Raw genomic sequence first — 16164 nt, forward strand, 5'->3', positions numbered from 1 at the left:
CTGCGCACAAATCATGTTACGAAGAAGAAAAACTTTATCCACTTTCTCCCTGCCATGCATAATTTTATAAACTTCGTTCATGTCACCTCTTGCTCACCTTTTCTCTATAAACTAAAGGGTCCCTAATGCCACAGCCTTTCCTCACAGGGGAGTTGCTCCATCCCCTTGATCATTTGGGTTACCCTTTTCTGCTATTTCCAGCTCTGCAATATCCTAGGTGAGGTGACTAACTGTATAAAGTATTCCAAATGTCGCAGAAGAGATTTGTATAACAGCATTATGATCCCAGCAGTTTTATTTTCAACTCCTTTCCTAATGAAACCCAGCATGGGATTTGAATTTTTCATGGCTCCCGCACACTGGGTCACAATTCATGGGTCTCATTCATGGCCAGTCACCGCAAGTTCAGACCCCGTGAGTCTATATATATATGAAATTGAGATTTTTCTTCTTGACAGGCATCGCTTCTGCACTTGTTTAAATTGAACTGCGCTTGCCATTTTGGGGGGGCCATTTGCTCAATGAGGAGAGGTCCTTTTGGAGTTTTTCACACTTAAAAACAAACACCACACTGAACAATTTTGTATTGCTAGCAAACTTGGCCACCTCACTGCTCAACTGCTCACCCCTAACTCTACATCTTTCATGAACAAGTTAAAAAGTGCAAGGTCAAATACCAATCATTGTTGGGGAAGGCACTCTACTTTATACATCCTTCCATTCAAAGAACCGCCCATTTATTCCTACTCTCTATTTCCCGCTACTTAACCAAATCCTGATGTACAAGACAACCTCTTATTCCATTACTGCAAAGCTTAACACGGACATCTTTGATGAGGTGCCTTGTTGAAAGCTTTCTGAAAATCAAAGTACACAGTGTCAACTAGATCACATATCTCTATACTGTTTCACACTCTGAAAGAACTTGAGTTGCCTGCAAATACCCGCAAAACAACCTGGCAGGCCAAAATTGGCCCATAAGGTGAAGGCATGTCTCTTCCCAGGTATTGTAAGAGTCAGCCCAAGTCTTGCCAGAGGAAATGGCAAGAACCAAATCAGGAGAAGAGGCATGTAAATAAAACGGGGGGGGGGGGGCAGGAGACGAAAACGGGTAAGGAGAGTTTTCTTGATTTACTGGCTGCCTTGCATTTTGAGCTGTTCTGCCTTCAGCTCCTGGCCACCTCCCCACAAACGCTGCAGGTTCTGGGGCCACAATGCTTTCCCCCCGAGAGAACACACCCTCTGCCTACTCTGCCTTCCACATGATTACATACTTGTGCGGTGAGGGAAACTACAGCAAGAGAAGTTACTTAATGAAGCCCAACATTTATTATGGATGTGCAACAAACTTTTGGAAGTGGGGAAGGAAGGAGGGCTGCTGCCTTTCTTGGCCCTGGGGGCGCCCTGCTTCCTGGCAATGTGGGAGAGATTGTGGTTGTCAGCCTTGAGCTGGAAGGAGAGGCAGAGGGCATGCCTTCCTCATGTGTACATGGCACCATGCAGATACTCCAGCCGATGCGCCTGCTGTTGCCGCCGCACCTTGGAAAATAAAGGTAAATATGAATGCCTCCGGCTCTATTCACGACTGACATGTGGCCCCCAGGTGGTTCTCCACAAGATAATGCAGCACCTCAGGCCAAAAGGCGTACATCTACCCCTGCACCTGCCCACAGGGATCAGCACTCACCTTGTCCTTCTTGTACTCTTCATATTGTTCGTCGTCAGTGGGCAGCTCATGACGGCAGAGAGGGCAGGAGTTGGTCTGGGCAAGGAGAAAGGAGTTAGCAGCAGCAGCCTCTTGAGAAAAGGGAAAGGGTGGAGGGAGCCATCCCAGGTACCAGAGAGGGAATGTCCCTGTTCCAATACTTCACCTTTCCAAGCCAGGGAAGAATACAGCCTTTGTGGAAGATGTGCTCGCAGGGCATCTTCCTGACCACCTCTTCCTCCTCAAACTCCAGCAGGCACACCGGACACTTCAGCCCTTTGTCTAACCCCCACAAGTGGTTGGAGAAAAGAAAAGGCAGAAAACAGTTCCATCAAGTTGGCTCCACTCTACCAAAACACAGCACGGCTACACCTTTGCAAAGCTCAGAAATCCTGCCAATCCCATATCTACAAGCATTATATTCTAATTGGATTTTTCTACTATAAGATTACTAGTGGATTATTGCTACTACAAGAGCAAGGGGTGGAGCATACATGATGGAAAAGCTGGGTAAGCCAAGCACAAATACTCCACCCTCTGGATGCCAAAGCCTTTGACAGATGCTGCCAGAACATCAAAAGTCCTCACACCTGGGAGTCATGACATTTTGTGCCAGATTCTTCCTGGAAGTATCATCAATCAGAAAAGACCCTGCTAATAATAATAATCCTGAACCAGAGCTGGTGGAAAACACTGCAGAGAGCCCTTGTGATGTAGCGGTTAGAGTGCTAGACTAGGACCAGGGAGACCAGGGTTCAAATTGCCACTCACCCAATGTACCGTATTTTTCGCACCATAGGACACACTTTTTCCCTCCTAAAAAGCAAGGGAAAATGTGTGTGCGTCCTATGGAGCGAATGCAGGCTTTCGCTGAAGCCTGGAAAGTGAGAGGGGTCGGTGCGCACCGACCCCTCTCGCTCTCCAGGCTTCAGGAAGCTATCCGCTAGCCGTGGGAGACCCAGCTCTCCCACGGCTAGCGGAGCGCTGCATTAATCCCGAAGCTTGGGGCGTGCGGAGCTCAGCGCGCCCCAAGCTTCTGGGTGCCGGCAAGGTCTCCGCTAGCCGTCTAGACCTTGCCGGCACCCAGAAGCTTGGGGCGCGCTGAGCTCCGCACGCCCCAAGCTTCGGGATTAGCGCTCCGCTAGCCGTGTCTAGGCTGCGGATAGCAGCCTGCTTCCCGGAGCGTCGGGCGCCCTGAAAGCAGAGCGCCCGGCGCTTCGGGAACACATCCGCAGCCTAGGCAACCCTGCGGGAGGTCCCGCAGGGATGTCTAGGCTGCGGATAGCAGCCTGCTTCCCGGAGCGTCAGGCGCCCTGAAAGCAGAGCGCCCGGCGCTTCGGGAACACATCCGCAGCCTAGGCAACCCTGCGGGAGATCCCGCAGGGATGTCTAGGCTGCGGATAGCAGCCTGCTTCCCGGAGCGTCGGGCGCCCTGAAAGCAGAGCGCCCGGCGCTTTGGGAACACATCCGCAGCCTAGGCAACCCTGCGGGAGATCCCGCAGGGATGTGTAGGCTGCGGATAGCAGCCTGCTTCCCGGAGCGTCGGGCGCCCTGAAAGCAGAGCGCCCGGCGCTTCGGGAACACATCCGCAGCCTAGGCAACCCTGCGGGAGGTCCCGCAGGGATGTCTAGGCTGCGGATAGCAGCCTGCCGCCCGGCGCGAGGGGCGCCCTGAAGCAGAGCGCCCCTCACGCCGGGCATACATCCGCAGCGTGGGGAGCCCTGCAGGAGTTCCCCGCAAGGCTCCCCAAGCTGCGGATACAGCCTGCCGCCCGGCGGGCGGGGCGCTCTGAAGCAGAGCGCCCCGCACGCCAGGCAGACATGAGCCAGCCCCACAAGCTCGGGGGACAGCAGGGAGGCGCAGCGCCACTATCCCGCTGTTCCTCGACCTGGTTCGGTTTCCCTGACCTGGTTTTGGGGGGGAAATAAAGGGAAATTTTTTTCCCTTTATTTCCCCCCCAAAAAACTAGGTGCGCCCTATGGTCCGGTGCATCCAATCGTGCGAAAAATACGATACCTCACAGGGTTGTTGTGAAAATAATATGGAGAGGGGAAGAGTACCGTATACCCCACCTTCAGCTCCTTAGAGGAAAGGTGAGATACAGTATACAGTGGTACCTCGGGATACAAAAGGAATCCGTTCCAGAGCCCCGTTCTCATCCTGAACAGAACATAAGATGCGATGGCGTGTCTGCGCGTGTGCAGGTCGCGTTTTGACGCTTCCGCACGTGACGTCATTTTGAGTGTCTGCGCATGCGTGAGTGGCGAAACCCAGAAGTAACACGCAACCCGAAAGCGCTCAACCCAAAGCACATTCAACCCGAGGTATGACTGTAGATGTAATAAATAAAACTTTTTAAAGGTGACCTTTTGAACTTTCTCATGACCAAAAAGCAAACCTTGAGTATACAAACAGGAAGGCAAGCAAGCAAGGAAGAGCAGTAGGTGCTCAACAGAGGCAGGAAAACCAGCAGGCAGGCAAGGTGAGAGATGCACCTTATTGCTACTGAGCTTGGAAATGGGGGCACAGCTGCTGCCATTGCAGGTGGAGATAAAGCTACATCTTGCAACTTTCCCCCAGTTCCCCAGGCAGCTTTTGTGACTCATCTGGACCACCTCTTCCACAGAAATTGGGTTGGACGTTTTCCAAGACTGAGAGGTCTTGGAGACATAGACACTCAAATTCTTGTTACTTTCTTAAATGACTGTGCCGGCTGGGGCTGATGGGAGTTGTAGTCCAAAACACCTAGAGAAGGCTGACATAGACTGTCTTCTAACCACAGCTCTTGAAGTGCTGTAATATACAAGGCCCAGACTGAAATCTAAACTATTACCTGCTTGCTGCGGGGTAACTGACACTGAAGGAAGGCTCTCTACAGCTTGCTTGGCAGCTGGCGGGGGGAGCCGGTGGTCCCAGTCTTCACTCTCCAAGAAGCCCACATCAATCTCCAGGCCATTGAAGAGGGACCTGCAAATGTTGGAGAAAAAGAGTGTGAGCAGCCACCACTGGGCTTCCTGGTCAGAGAGCTCTGAGTGACCAGAGAGCTCGTGATCCAAATTCCTAAAGACTGGAAACTCCTTACATACTTTCTGAGTGAAAGAAGAAAATGAACTCATAATATCTGGGTTTGAGGACTGGAGAAAACATTGGTTTATAGAAAGCAGAATTGTTGGGTGCTATTTTGGAATGGATGTTTTGAATAATTTTCTATATACAGCTGACACAAAAAATGGAAGTTTTCCTTTTGGTTTGTGCTTTTATTTAGATTAGTTTATCTTTGATAAAAAGATATTTGATATTAACCTTTGCATACGTTCTTTCACATTTTAATTGTCAATTTTTTAATTAAAGATTTTCTTGATTTACAAAAGTGTGTGCAATGTCTCTCTCTCTCTCGTATATTTATTTTCCCCATGTAACATTTTTACAAATCAGTTTCATTTGTTGAGACATTGGGAAGAAAAGGGGGAAATGGGGGGGGGTGGAAAGATGGGTGGGGGTGGGGTCGGGCGACGGTGTTTCTATTTTACATACTATATGTAGGGTTTGGTGTCAGCGTTGCTTCTGCAGGTTCTTTGTCGTTCGTTTGTGTTCCTTTGGTGGTGAGAGAGGTTGGGGTTGGCCTAGGGTGTGGTTGTTCATTTGTGGTTGGCTGTGGTGGTCTTTGTTTTCATGTGTGAGTGGGGTGTGTGTGTGTTTTGGATCAGGTTCGCCATATTGATTTGTATGCTGTTGGTGGATTTTTGTCGCTGTCTTGTTGGGCTGTGTATGTGATAAAGGGGAGCCATACCGGGCTGAAGGTATCTTCTTTTATTTGTCCCCGTGTCAGTTTCAGTTTATTGGTTAATTTTTCTAGTAAGGCTGTTTCCCATACTATTTAGTATCATTGGTCCATGCTTACTCCTGACAGGTCTCTCCAGTGTCTGGCTAGGATGCTTCTGGCTGCTGAAAGTAGGTGGGTTATGAGTTCTTTGTGGTGTAAGTGGGCATTATTGTCTTGAAAGATGTTTAGAAAGGCCAATTCTGGGGTGGTTTCTAATACTTGTTTGGTTATTTTTCAAATATTAATTGTGACCCAATTTCCAAAATAAGGTGCTCATTTGAACCCAGGGGGATCTTTTCTGCTTCACTCACTGGGAGCAACAGAGAAAGGAGAGGTGGGATTATTATTTTATTCTGGAAGGGGGAACATGTTTTCCTCAGACTTCTGAGTTGCCATGAAGGACCTCGGCTGCTTGTTGTGAGACTGGGCTGTTGCAGAGCATAGGGAGGAAAGCGTGGGCACTAAACCTCCTAATAAAGGTCCAGATTGTCTTGCACCCCCACGGCATGAATTACGGCTCCCCGCAACCTTTGCAGAGCTGGAGAGCACTTTTTGAGGTTGACCTGGCTAGACGCCGAGCACAGGAAGCCATGCTTTCTTCGCAGAAAGGAGCCTCGTAAGCTGATCCAGTAGCAGCAGCTTCTCAAAAAACCAAGTGAGGATCATAAACAGTGTGTTTTGGATGGACTTTAATTGGACTAAGTTTACGACCTGAATTTCTGGAGTACAAAAAGGGAGTCCATTCCAGCAGTGGTTGAGAGCTGCATGGGTAATTGTATGAGAGTGTGGAAAGAAGTAAAAAAAAGACTTGGAAAAGTGGAGGAAGATGCAACTTTCCTTATCAGGAAGAATATCAGCCATCAAAATGAAAATATTACCTAAGACCAGGGCTTTTTTCCAGCCGGAAATCACCTCTTTAGTGTGTTTCAGCACCTCTGCAGTGTTCCGGTGCCATTCCCTGGTGGCAGTTTATAATTTTTGGCCCCAGTGGTGAGGTGAATGGGCAAAGAAGAGAAGTCCCTCTCCCTTCAACAACTTTGAGTTCTCCTCCTTAAAAAAGTTCAACATGTCCTGCCTATGATGCTATTTCTTTTTAAAACAATACCAGTAATAAGCAATTTAAGTTGTTTTAAACAGTGGCAGAGAGACATATCAAGATTCATTTGGCAGGGGAAGAAGCCAAGAGTTAAGTACAAAATTTTAAAAGATATAAAAGACAGAGGCAGATTCTTACTACCAGATCTTGGATTGTATTATGAAGTAGCATGTTTATGCTGGTTAACAGAATGGATAGCTCTGGAAGATGTTGGATTATTGGATTTAGAAGGATTTGATAGACAATATGGTTGGCATGCATACCTATGGGATGATAAAGTAAGAGTACGTAAAGGATTCTTAAAACCACATTATAAGAAGCCTCTATATAGTATGGATGAGGTATAAAAACCTGTTTGAAAGGAATACCCCACTATGGCTCTAGCCCAGGGGTCGGAAAGGTTTATCTTGCCTGGGCAGGATCGGTCCCGCAGAGATCCCTCCATGAGCAGGATCACACGTGCGTGTGAGCGTGCACCCCTGCGATTTTCGGCGTCTGTGCAGACATGATTTCCAGCGCTGCGGAAGCGAGTCCCCGTGCCGCGCTGCGCCGGTTTAGCGCAGCACGCGAGTGAGCAGCTCAGTTCGGGGGCGGCTCATGGGCCGGTCAAACAACCGCCGCAGGCCGCTTCTGGCCCATGGGCCTTAGGTTGGTAACCCCTGCTCTAGCCCACTGAAGCAAGTTCTATGAAGAAAATGAATATGAAAAAGAAATGGGGGCACCTACAGAGACATATTAGAGACCAGTGAAGCAGAAGTAATGCTCAAAAAAAGAGAGGACATTAAGGAATGGATAACAGAGTGGTTCCAATCTGAGATGTACAAAAAAGATAAACTGGAGGGATCTGCTGAAAAAAGTTCTGACTTTGAAAGGGGTTTAATGGAGAATAATGAAAAACTAATTTTAAAAATGTACAAAATCCTGCTGGAATAAGAAACAAAAGATGAACTGGTCAAAGCTGCCATGATACACTGGGCAAGGGATGTAGGACACAACATCAAGATGGCATCATGGGAAAAACAATGGGTGATTAATATGAAATTTGCAGCCTGTTACACCCTGAGGGAGAACTATCTAAAGATCATCTATAGATGGTACTTGATCCCAAGTAAACTTGCTAAGATGTGTAAAAAAGGTTCTAATATACACTGGAAGCGCCAAGAGATGGAAGGTACAGTCTTCTACATTTGGCAAACATGCAAAAAGGCTAAAGGATTTTGAATAAGATATTCAAGTTGACGTTTAAAAAACCCACAAAAAACCCCTTGGAATAAGGGAATTTGACGTCCCCAAAAAGTTGGTCAGCTTATTTTTATACCCAACAATGGCAGCAAGAATAATATATGTGCAAAAGTTGAAGGATGATGAGATACCAACCGAAGTAGACTGGTAGAATAAATTCACAAGTATGCGGAGTTAAAAAGTTTCACAATGAAAATCAAAGACCAGGAAGAGTCAGTGTTTAGGGAAGAATGGAAGCCTTTCATAGAATATCTGAAGAACTATAATAACCATATTAATATGCAAGTAGGATATGAATTGTAAACAGCCGTGAAAAGTAGTTTAGATAATGAGGAAGGAGGCTAGTTACAATATGCAGCAAACTAAGGGGAAATAAGGAAACTATGGCGGGGAAGTTCACATTTATTAGAAAAAACAGTGGAAATTAAAAATGTAATGTCTGCTTGAAAATTCTAAATAAAACATTTTTTTACAAAAGTTCACAGCCCATGAGGAAATATGTGACATTTCAAGATTTTTGTGTGTGCATCCCTTTACACTTGTTTACACTAAATTGCATTTGCCATTTTGCTGCCCATTCGTTCAGTTTGGAGAAATCCTTTTAGAACTCTTCACAATTCTCCCCTTGTTCAATGGCTATTAAGCTTACTCAAGGGTTGTCAACAGCATTTAGAAATCTAAGCACACATTGTACTTTGCTTCCCAAACCAGCAGTGGGTGCACAATGGATGCAGAGTAAACAGGTGTGCGTACACCGCCGAATAGTGAGGCAAGATTTACCCTTGCACAAGTCATCCTAGCTCTACTTCAGCAAAACTGGTACTTCTACATGCCTGCAAACTCGCTTTAGCAATGCTCCCCACCAATTTTCCTAGAAGAAACAGTAAGCCAGTGGTTCTCAAAACTTTTTTCTCGGGGCCACACTTTCAGAATAAAAATGTGCTTGCACGACACCATTTTTAAAAATTGATAAAATACATTGGAAACCACAACTAGGATTGTCCACAGAATCACTTGATGCACTTGCTCGCAGTTTGAAAACATATCTATCAATATTCTGCTAAAAAAATTATATATGCTATACCATATAATACTGTACTATACCAAAATGTTTAAATGCTTCTTTGATTGCCCTAGACACACTTCCCGACACGCTTGCCATCCTCTCCTCCCACGCCCTTTGAGAACCACTGCATTAAGCTAACCAGCCTATAATTTCCAGGATCCTCCCTGGGATCACTTTTTAATTGGTGTTGCATTGGCCAAAAAGATCCTGGGAGGTAAGAAAATATAGTATGATTTCTTTCCTGCTCGTTCCTCCACGCAATCTCCCTTTTTGTAAGATGCCTTTGCTGTGGCTCCTTAGTTGCCCTGTGAACTAAGCCTAAGCACATGAAACTGAAACAAGACCTTATTGTTTCCAACACGTTTTTGACACAGGAAGCTGCCTTATTCCAGGCCAGATCATTGGCCCAGCTATTTCATTGCTGCCTTCACTGACTGGCAGTAGCTTCCCAAGACAGCAGACAGTGGTCCTTCCCCAGCCCACCTTGAGATGGTGGGGATGAAGCGTGAGGCCTGAGCATGCAAAGCAGATGCTCCACCGCCCGGCTCAGGCCCTTCCCGTCCCCTTTCTCCTGTGTGGAGTTTTAGACTGTAGGTTCCTTGGGGGCGAGGACCCTGAATGCTAACCACACAATGTACAGCAGTACCTCTGTTTATGTACTTAATTCGTTCCAGAGGTCTGTTCTTAACCTGAAACTGTTCTTAACCTGAAGCACCACTTTAGCTAATGGGGCCTCCTGCTGCTGCCGCGACGCCAGAGCATGATTTCTGTTCTCGTCCTGAAGCAAAGTTCTTAACCCAAGGTATTATTCCTGTAACCTGAAGCGTATGTAACCTGAAGCGTATGTAACCCGAGGTACCACTGTAATATAGAAACAACAACACAACAGATTCTGAAAACCTTGCCACGGCCAAGAAGCAGAACTGCAGGGAAGATGGGAGAATGGGTCTACTAGTCATGATGGCGAGAGGGAGCCTCAGGTTCAGGAGCAGTCTATCTGAAAGTGGGGGGGACTTGCCTAGGCATGTCCAGACATAGCTGTCAACCTTCCATTTTTTGCGGGAAATCCCCTTATTCATGTGGGGCGCGGGTGGCGCTGTGGGTTCAACCACAGAGCCTAGGACTTGCCGATCAGAAGGTTGGCGGTTCGAACCCCCGCAATGGGGTGATCTCCGTTGTTCAGTCCCTGCTCCTGCCAACCTAGCAGTTCGAAAGCACATCATGTGCAAGTAGATAAATAGGTATCGCTCCGGCTGGAAGGTAAACGGCGTTTCCGTGAGCTGCTCTGGTTCGCCAGAAGCAGCTTAGTCATGTTCACATGACCTGGAAGCTGTACGCCGGCTCCCTCGGCCAGTAAAGCGAGATGAGCGCCGCAACCCCAGAGTCGGCCACGACTGGACCTAATGGTCAGGGCTCCCTTTACCTTTTATTCCAGCACCGTTTCCCGCTGCTATCCCGGATTGTTAGCTGTCCCGCAGACTGTCCCGGGCCAGGGGAGGCCTTATGTTGACAGCTCTGTGTCCCGAGGCTGCCTTTCGGCTCTGCCCCGGGAGGGCGCCCCCCTCCCGCCCGCCCAGGTGGCGGCTCTGCCCCGCCCGGCTCCCGGGACGCCCACCTGGCCAGTTCCAGCAGCGCCTGGCGATGCGGCTCCTCCTGGCGGGGCCCGGCGCCCGGCTCGCAGTCGTGCTCCTCGAAGTAGGAAGCCATGGCGGCAGCGCCGGAGCCAGTCGCGGGGCGGAGGGCGGCTCCGCGCCTCCGCGCCTCCCGCTCCGCCTCCGCCCGTGACTCGGCTCCTGGCGAAGCTCATTGGCCCGAGGCCGCGGGCAGCGGCCAATCAGGGCGGGCGGCGAGACGCGGGGATTCGGGTCGTGGGAAGGCGCGCTGCTCGGGGCCTCGGAAGTCGCCCGGCGGGACTTGGCAGCAGGCGGCGCGGGGTGAGGCCGAAGGGAGGTTGAGGAAGAAGGAAGCGGGCGGCCGGGAAGGCTCTTCATTCCTGGGGCATTTCCCAGCTTTGCTCTTGCGGGCCAGGCACGTGCGGAGCCGCGGCTCTGAGTTCTTGCATTCCTTTCTCGCAAGCAAGGCTGAAGTTTTTTGCTCGGGGGGGACAGGCTGCTTTTTAAAAGGTGAATCCCCTCCGAGGCTCCGGGCAGCTTAAAGATGCGTTTCGGTTCAGGAGCGAGTGGTCAGCCTTCCTCAAGCGCCTGCCGCCTCTAGACGATTTGGACTACAACTCCCATTGCACAGCTGCGCAAGCTGGGGCCTATGAAAGGCCAAAACGTATGGAAAGCACCTGGTAACATGGGCGTGGGCAGGATTTATGATGGGGGGCGGGCAGAACCTCAGTTAAGTATTTTCATTGATTTACTTGATGGGGGGCAGTTGCCCCCCTGCGGCTACGTTTGAAAGGATCTTTCAAACACTGGACGTCATTGGCTTGGGGAAGTGGGAGGCAATAGCCAATTGTGAGGCAATTAACATTTCTCTGTCCACCATTCTGTGCTTTATAACTGCTTCTGCATTCCTGACATCTTAGAGCAAAAGTATAGTTTGCCAACCTTACTTTGAAAGGAGGAATACGCACACAAACACTGAACATGTGCATGTTAATGTCACTAAAAAAATAATAAAACTCAGTGCCATCCAGAGAAGCACCTGGCTGGCCACTTTGAGAACGGGACGCTGGCCCAGCCAGGCTCTTCATATTTTCTTAAATAACAGCGCCATCAGGGACATTGTGGCTTCTCTGATAGCATAATGGTGGCCTAGAAGGCTGATCGCCGAAGAATTGATGCTTTTGAATTCTGGTGCTGGAGGAGACTCTTGCGAGTCCCATGGACTGCAAGCAGATCAAACCTCTCCATTCTGAAGGAAATCAGCCCTGACTGCTCACTGGAAGGACAGATTGTGAAGCTGAGGCTCCAGTACTTTGGCCACCTCATGAGAAGAGAAGACTCCCTGGAGAAGACCCTGATGTTGGGAAAGATGGAGGGCACAAGGAGAAGGGGGCGACAGAGGACGAGATGGTTGGATAGTGTTTTCGAGGTTACCAGCATGAGTTTGATCAAACTGCGGGAGGCAGTGGAGGACAGAGGTGCCTGGCGTTCTCTGGTCCATGGGGTCACGAAGAGTCGGACACAACTAAACGACTAAACAACAACAACAAGGGCTGAAGCTCCGCCACCCATAGGAGGATTAACTGAGTGAATCACAAGATCCTCTTCCACCCCAGCAATTGCTAAGGTAATGCAGCAGGCACACTTCTGGAGCTGTGCTAAAGTTCCTAGGCTTTGTGCTGATGAGGAATCTGGAGGTAGTTCTTTATGTGTGGGAGAGGCAGCAGGAGGAGTGAAGGCCACAAACCTTGTAGGGGAAGCAATAGACTGGTGCATATGTTGAAAAAATTATAGCAGCCTTGGCCACTGACAGGTTGGCAGCATGTGGTAGGACTTATTCTGGCAAAATGTTTTGTTGGAAATCTCTGTAATAATTAATCATGATTTGGTGCCATACCCATTGCTGGTGCTTCTAGAGATTCCTCCCTGAGATTCCTCATCAAACTCTGGTCTTCTCTCTGCTAGCAGCTACCAGGATGGAGATAGCTGTGAGGTGGGAAACAAAAAGGACTCACATATGCTCATATGTGGGAAATAGCACTTTCTGAATGTGTGACCCAGCACAGCTGAGTGATTGACAGACAGCCCAAGAGGAATAAACTTCTCGGTGTATGGTCTTCATTTATTGCGTCACATGTATCTTTATACAAAGGTCTACCTAGTGAATTTTTTGTGCAAGTAGATAAATAGGTACCACTCTGGCGGGAAGCTAAACGGCATTTCTGTGCGCTCCTCTGGTTCACCAGAAGCGGCTTAGTCATGCTGGCCACATGACCCAGAAGCTGTCCGCGGACAAATGCCAGCTCCCTCGGCCTATAGAGCGAGATGAGCACACAACCCCAGAGTCATCCACGACTGGACCTAACGGTCAGGGGTCCCTTTACCTTTGCTTAGTGAATTTATAATATATGTGTATCTTAATTTCACCCTACGTATAGTATTCCAAGTTTTGCTTTCTCAGTTGGGTTTATGATATTAAAAACCAATATGATACATTTTTTAAAAAAAACCACAGCACCATTACAACTACAGGAATAAAATGGGCAGTCTGTTACTAAATACATTTACTGGGGAATAAGAAGCACCACTTTGCAGGGTAACACACCTCTGAAGTAAAAAGCTGAAAATGAACATCTGTAAACATGTACAGATCACCCGCCTCCCATCTATAAAAAGCTTTTTAAAAAAGAAATAAATACAAAGCCCTGGTGGGTTCAGGTACAGATGTCAGACCTGTTTGCCATCATCTGCTCTTCTCCAGATGGTCCGCCAGGTGGCAGGGACTTGATATTCAGGTCTGAGGTGCCATCCTTGCTGCACCACTATCAGCAGGATGGTTAACCCATCTCTAAAGCTGCTAAAGGGTGTCCATTCCAGGTGTCTCCACACACACACACACCACCAGAGCTGCTATTTTGTCTGTGGAGCCTTCTATGACTCCAGAAACCTTAAGTTGCACAACTGATACCTGAATGCTCCTGAGATTCTAACTCTGGGCTGGAGGTCCCTGGAGAGCTGACAAAGAGGGGGAAATGCTCTGACACATCAGCAGAAGCTGCATCTGATCCAGGGGTGACCCGTCCTGTTTCACCACCTGAGGCAAAATAGGAATTGCCGCCTCCCCACCCCCACCCCTCCCGTGTTCCATCACCACTTCCACTACCATTGCACCCCAGCTCTCACCAAACTCAGTGAGAATCAGGGTGCTTCTCAAAGCGTCGTCACTTGGCCACTTCCCTGGGCCTGGTGGCTGGCCTGGCTCTGATCTGATCTGATCAACTGCTGAATCAGCTGGATGAAAGGTTGAAGGAACTGGGTATGTTTAACCTGGGGAAGAGAAGACTTGAGAGGAAACATGAAAGCCACCTTGAAATATCTGAGGAGCTTCCATCCTCATGGAGCAAGCAAGGTTGTTTCCTGCTGCTTGAGGGGGTGAGGCCAGAACCAATGGATTCAAATCTCAAGAAAGGAGATTCCAGTCAAACATGAGGAAGAACTTTCTGATGGTAAGAGCTCTTTGACAGTGGAATGGACTCCCTCGGCAGATGGTGGACTCTCCTTCACTGGAGATTTTTAAACACGGTGGATGGCCATGTGTCAGGGATTCTCTAACTGTGGTTCCTGCATTGCAAGGGGTTGGGCTGGACGGCCCTTGGCCCTCATCTCTGCAATTCTCCCAGCTCTGCAATTCTCTGACCCAGAGGCTCCAAAATGAGAACACTGTCCCCATAGCAGTGCTATTGAAAGTGACCCAAGGTGTGAATGCTTCAGAAACCAAATATGGCTCTGGTTCCTGGCACACCGAGGAAAACAGAGTGCTGGTCCACTACATCAGATAGCCTGAGAGGCACTGCCCTGCAGGACATGACCAGACTCCCAGCTAAACTCCCAGCAACTCCTGCTCTTGATCCCCAATTCCATCCGCACCTGAAACACTGCAGGTGTATTTCAGGTGGGCAGTCACAGGTGTTTGTTTTGTCAGGCATGCACCACCTAGGTACCTGCTGACTCTGAATCCTGTTCCCCTAACATTTACCCCAGGCTGTTCCAAAATTAGGGGCACATTTTTTAAAAGAAAAAAGAAAACTCAGAATAAGTCTCTTGGTTTCCCTCAGAAACTGTCCTAGGATGCCTGTCACCACTTTCTAGGAGAGCCTTCACCAGCCAGCTGTCTTCCAGGGGTTTTGGACAACAACTCCCATCATCTTCAGGCTGTAGCCCAAAACCTCTGGGAGGCAGCTGGCTGGTGAAGTCTGTCCCAGGACACTGTCCTCCACATGAAGTGAGGGGGAAGACAATCACTCCATTATTGCTTTGCTTTTGTCCTGGATCCCAGTTTTGAAGATTTGCCAGTGCTTTAGTTTTGTGAGAGCAGCATATCCGTCACAACAAATGGGAAACCCAATGGTTGCAAAGCCTACACGCTGGCATGCCCATTAATCCGTGAATTGCAGCCTATTAATATTTAAACGAACCAAGTTAGCCAGCCAGCTGGCAGTGTGAAGAGCCACCTGCATGGCATCTATGGCCTACTGGCAGGGATTGCCCCCACACCCTTTGGGAAATCCCAATCCTGAATTCAGAGACAGGCTTCTGGCTCCTCTCAGCCTTGGGACCTGAGAACCATCTCTAGGTCATCATCACAACCCTTCCTTCTTATTTTCTTTGCCCTTCCTCTATTGCTTTGTCAGAAGGTGTAGCAATTCATGCACAGCAACTCATTATTATAAAACAATCCACCTTTTACTGTTCTTGCCACAGAACACAGCAGAAACAAGAGTCCCCCCCCCACATCCCTGTTTAAAATAGGAAACATGTTTTTACAAGCTAGCATTGAAGAAATCAACCTATAGTCACTTGCTAAGCTGAAATTGGAGGAGCACAGTGCTAGGTGGAGGCTAGGAGTGGTTTTGGCTTCTTCCACGCCAGTAATCCTTAAAATTATCTTCCTTATTATCCTGTGCCGCACATGTTATCTGGGCTGCCCCCTCTTCACTTTGGGCCATCTCATAATATGGGGCAGTTCTTGAATTGGTTTGTACATAGGCATATATAGAGACCCCCTTCATATGCTGCTAAACACAAGATCAAAACGAGGAGGAAAGGTGGGGCTAACTAGATCACTAAATAAGCAGCCATGTGCAAAAATAAAAGAAAATAATGAAAAGCAATAATGTATTAGCGAAAATGGACAAACATCAGGCCATGCTCATTTCAGAGAGGGAAACAGCTAGCAAAGAAGGGCTAGCGTTCTATGGGCATAGCAGTAAAGCTGGTACCTCTGTACCAGATTTCACAGTAAAAAGATCCTGAAGTAAGGCACAAATTGCAACAGAGCATGTATTCAATATGAGAAGCATGCAAAGGCTTGTGGCACCTGGGAGAAGAGAACCTGCATGAATTTGGCCCTTGCAGACCTCGCTCTTGCTGCGAACCTTCCAGTGTCCTGCCACACCCACATTTAAAATATCCCCAGGCCTCCAAAAACAGGAGGGGTGGGCTGTTGTGCTCAGGTGCTGCTTGTGGATTTCCCACAGGTATCTGGTTGGCCACTGCAAGATCAGGATGCTGGACTAGGTGGCCATTGGCCTGATCCAGCAGGCTCGTCTTATGCTCTTA

The 16164-nt window shown here is 48.5% G+C and overlaps 1 protein-coding gene and 2 long non-coding RNA genes across 3 annotated transcripts; 1 reads left to right on the forward strand and 2 right to left on the reverse strand.

Moving 5' to 3' along the window:
• Positions 1–1306: 1306 nt before the first annotated feature.
• RNF181 (ring finger protein 181) lies at positions 1307–10657 on the reverse strand. The gene is made up of 5 exons (XM_053401446.1): positions 10548–10657; positions 4539–4672; positions 1872–1987; positions 1688–1762; positions 1307–1539 (listed from the first exon to the last, which is right to left on the reverse strand). Exons 1-5 carry the CDS (start codon positions 10637–10639, stop codon positions 1480–1482), a joined length of 477 nt encoding a protein of 158 aa, XP_053257421.1. The 5' UTR covers positions 10640–10657; the 3' UTR covers positions 1307–1479.
• On the reverse strand, positions 2478–2919 carry LOC128420056 (uncharacterized). The gene is made up of 2 exons (XR_008331958.1): positions 2778–2919; positions 2478–2689 (listed from the first exon to the last, which is right to left on the reverse strand). It is a non-coding gene; the product is annotated as an uncharacterized LOC128420056 (long non-coding RNA).
• Positions 10658–12094: 1437 nt separating the features above from the next.
• Positions 12095–12666, forward strand: LOC128420057 (uncharacterized). The gene is made up of 2 exons (XR_008331959.1): positions 12095–12172; positions 12511–12666. It is a non-coding gene; the product is annotated as an uncharacterized LOC128420057 (long non-coding RNA).
• Positions 12667–16164: the final 3498 nt, after the last annotated feature.

This window comes from Podarcis raffonei, chromosome 8 (genome assembly GCF_027172205.1).
Source record: "Podarcis raffonei isolate rPodRaf1 chromosome 8, rPodRaf1.pri, whole genome shotgun sequence".
Lineage (NCBI taxonomy): Eukaryota > Metazoa > Chordata > Lepidosauria > Squamata > Lacertidae > Podarcis > Podarcis raffonei.

Excerpts from the sequence above, each read along its gene's own strand:
- RNF181 (XM_053401446.1), bottom strand. The coding sequence starts at position 10,639 with ATGGCTTCCTACTTCGAGGAGCACGACTGCGAGCCGGGCGCCGGGCCC. Across the intron at positions 1,988-4,538 it reads AGTTACCCCGCAGCAAGCAG|ACAAAGGGCTGAAGTGTCCG; the intron begins GTAATAGTTTAG and ends TGTGGGGGTTAG. Across the intron at positions 1,540-1,687 it reads AAGAGTACAAGAAGGACAAG|GTGCGGCGGCAACAGCAGGC; the intron begins GTGAGTGCTGAT and ends TTATTTTCCAAG.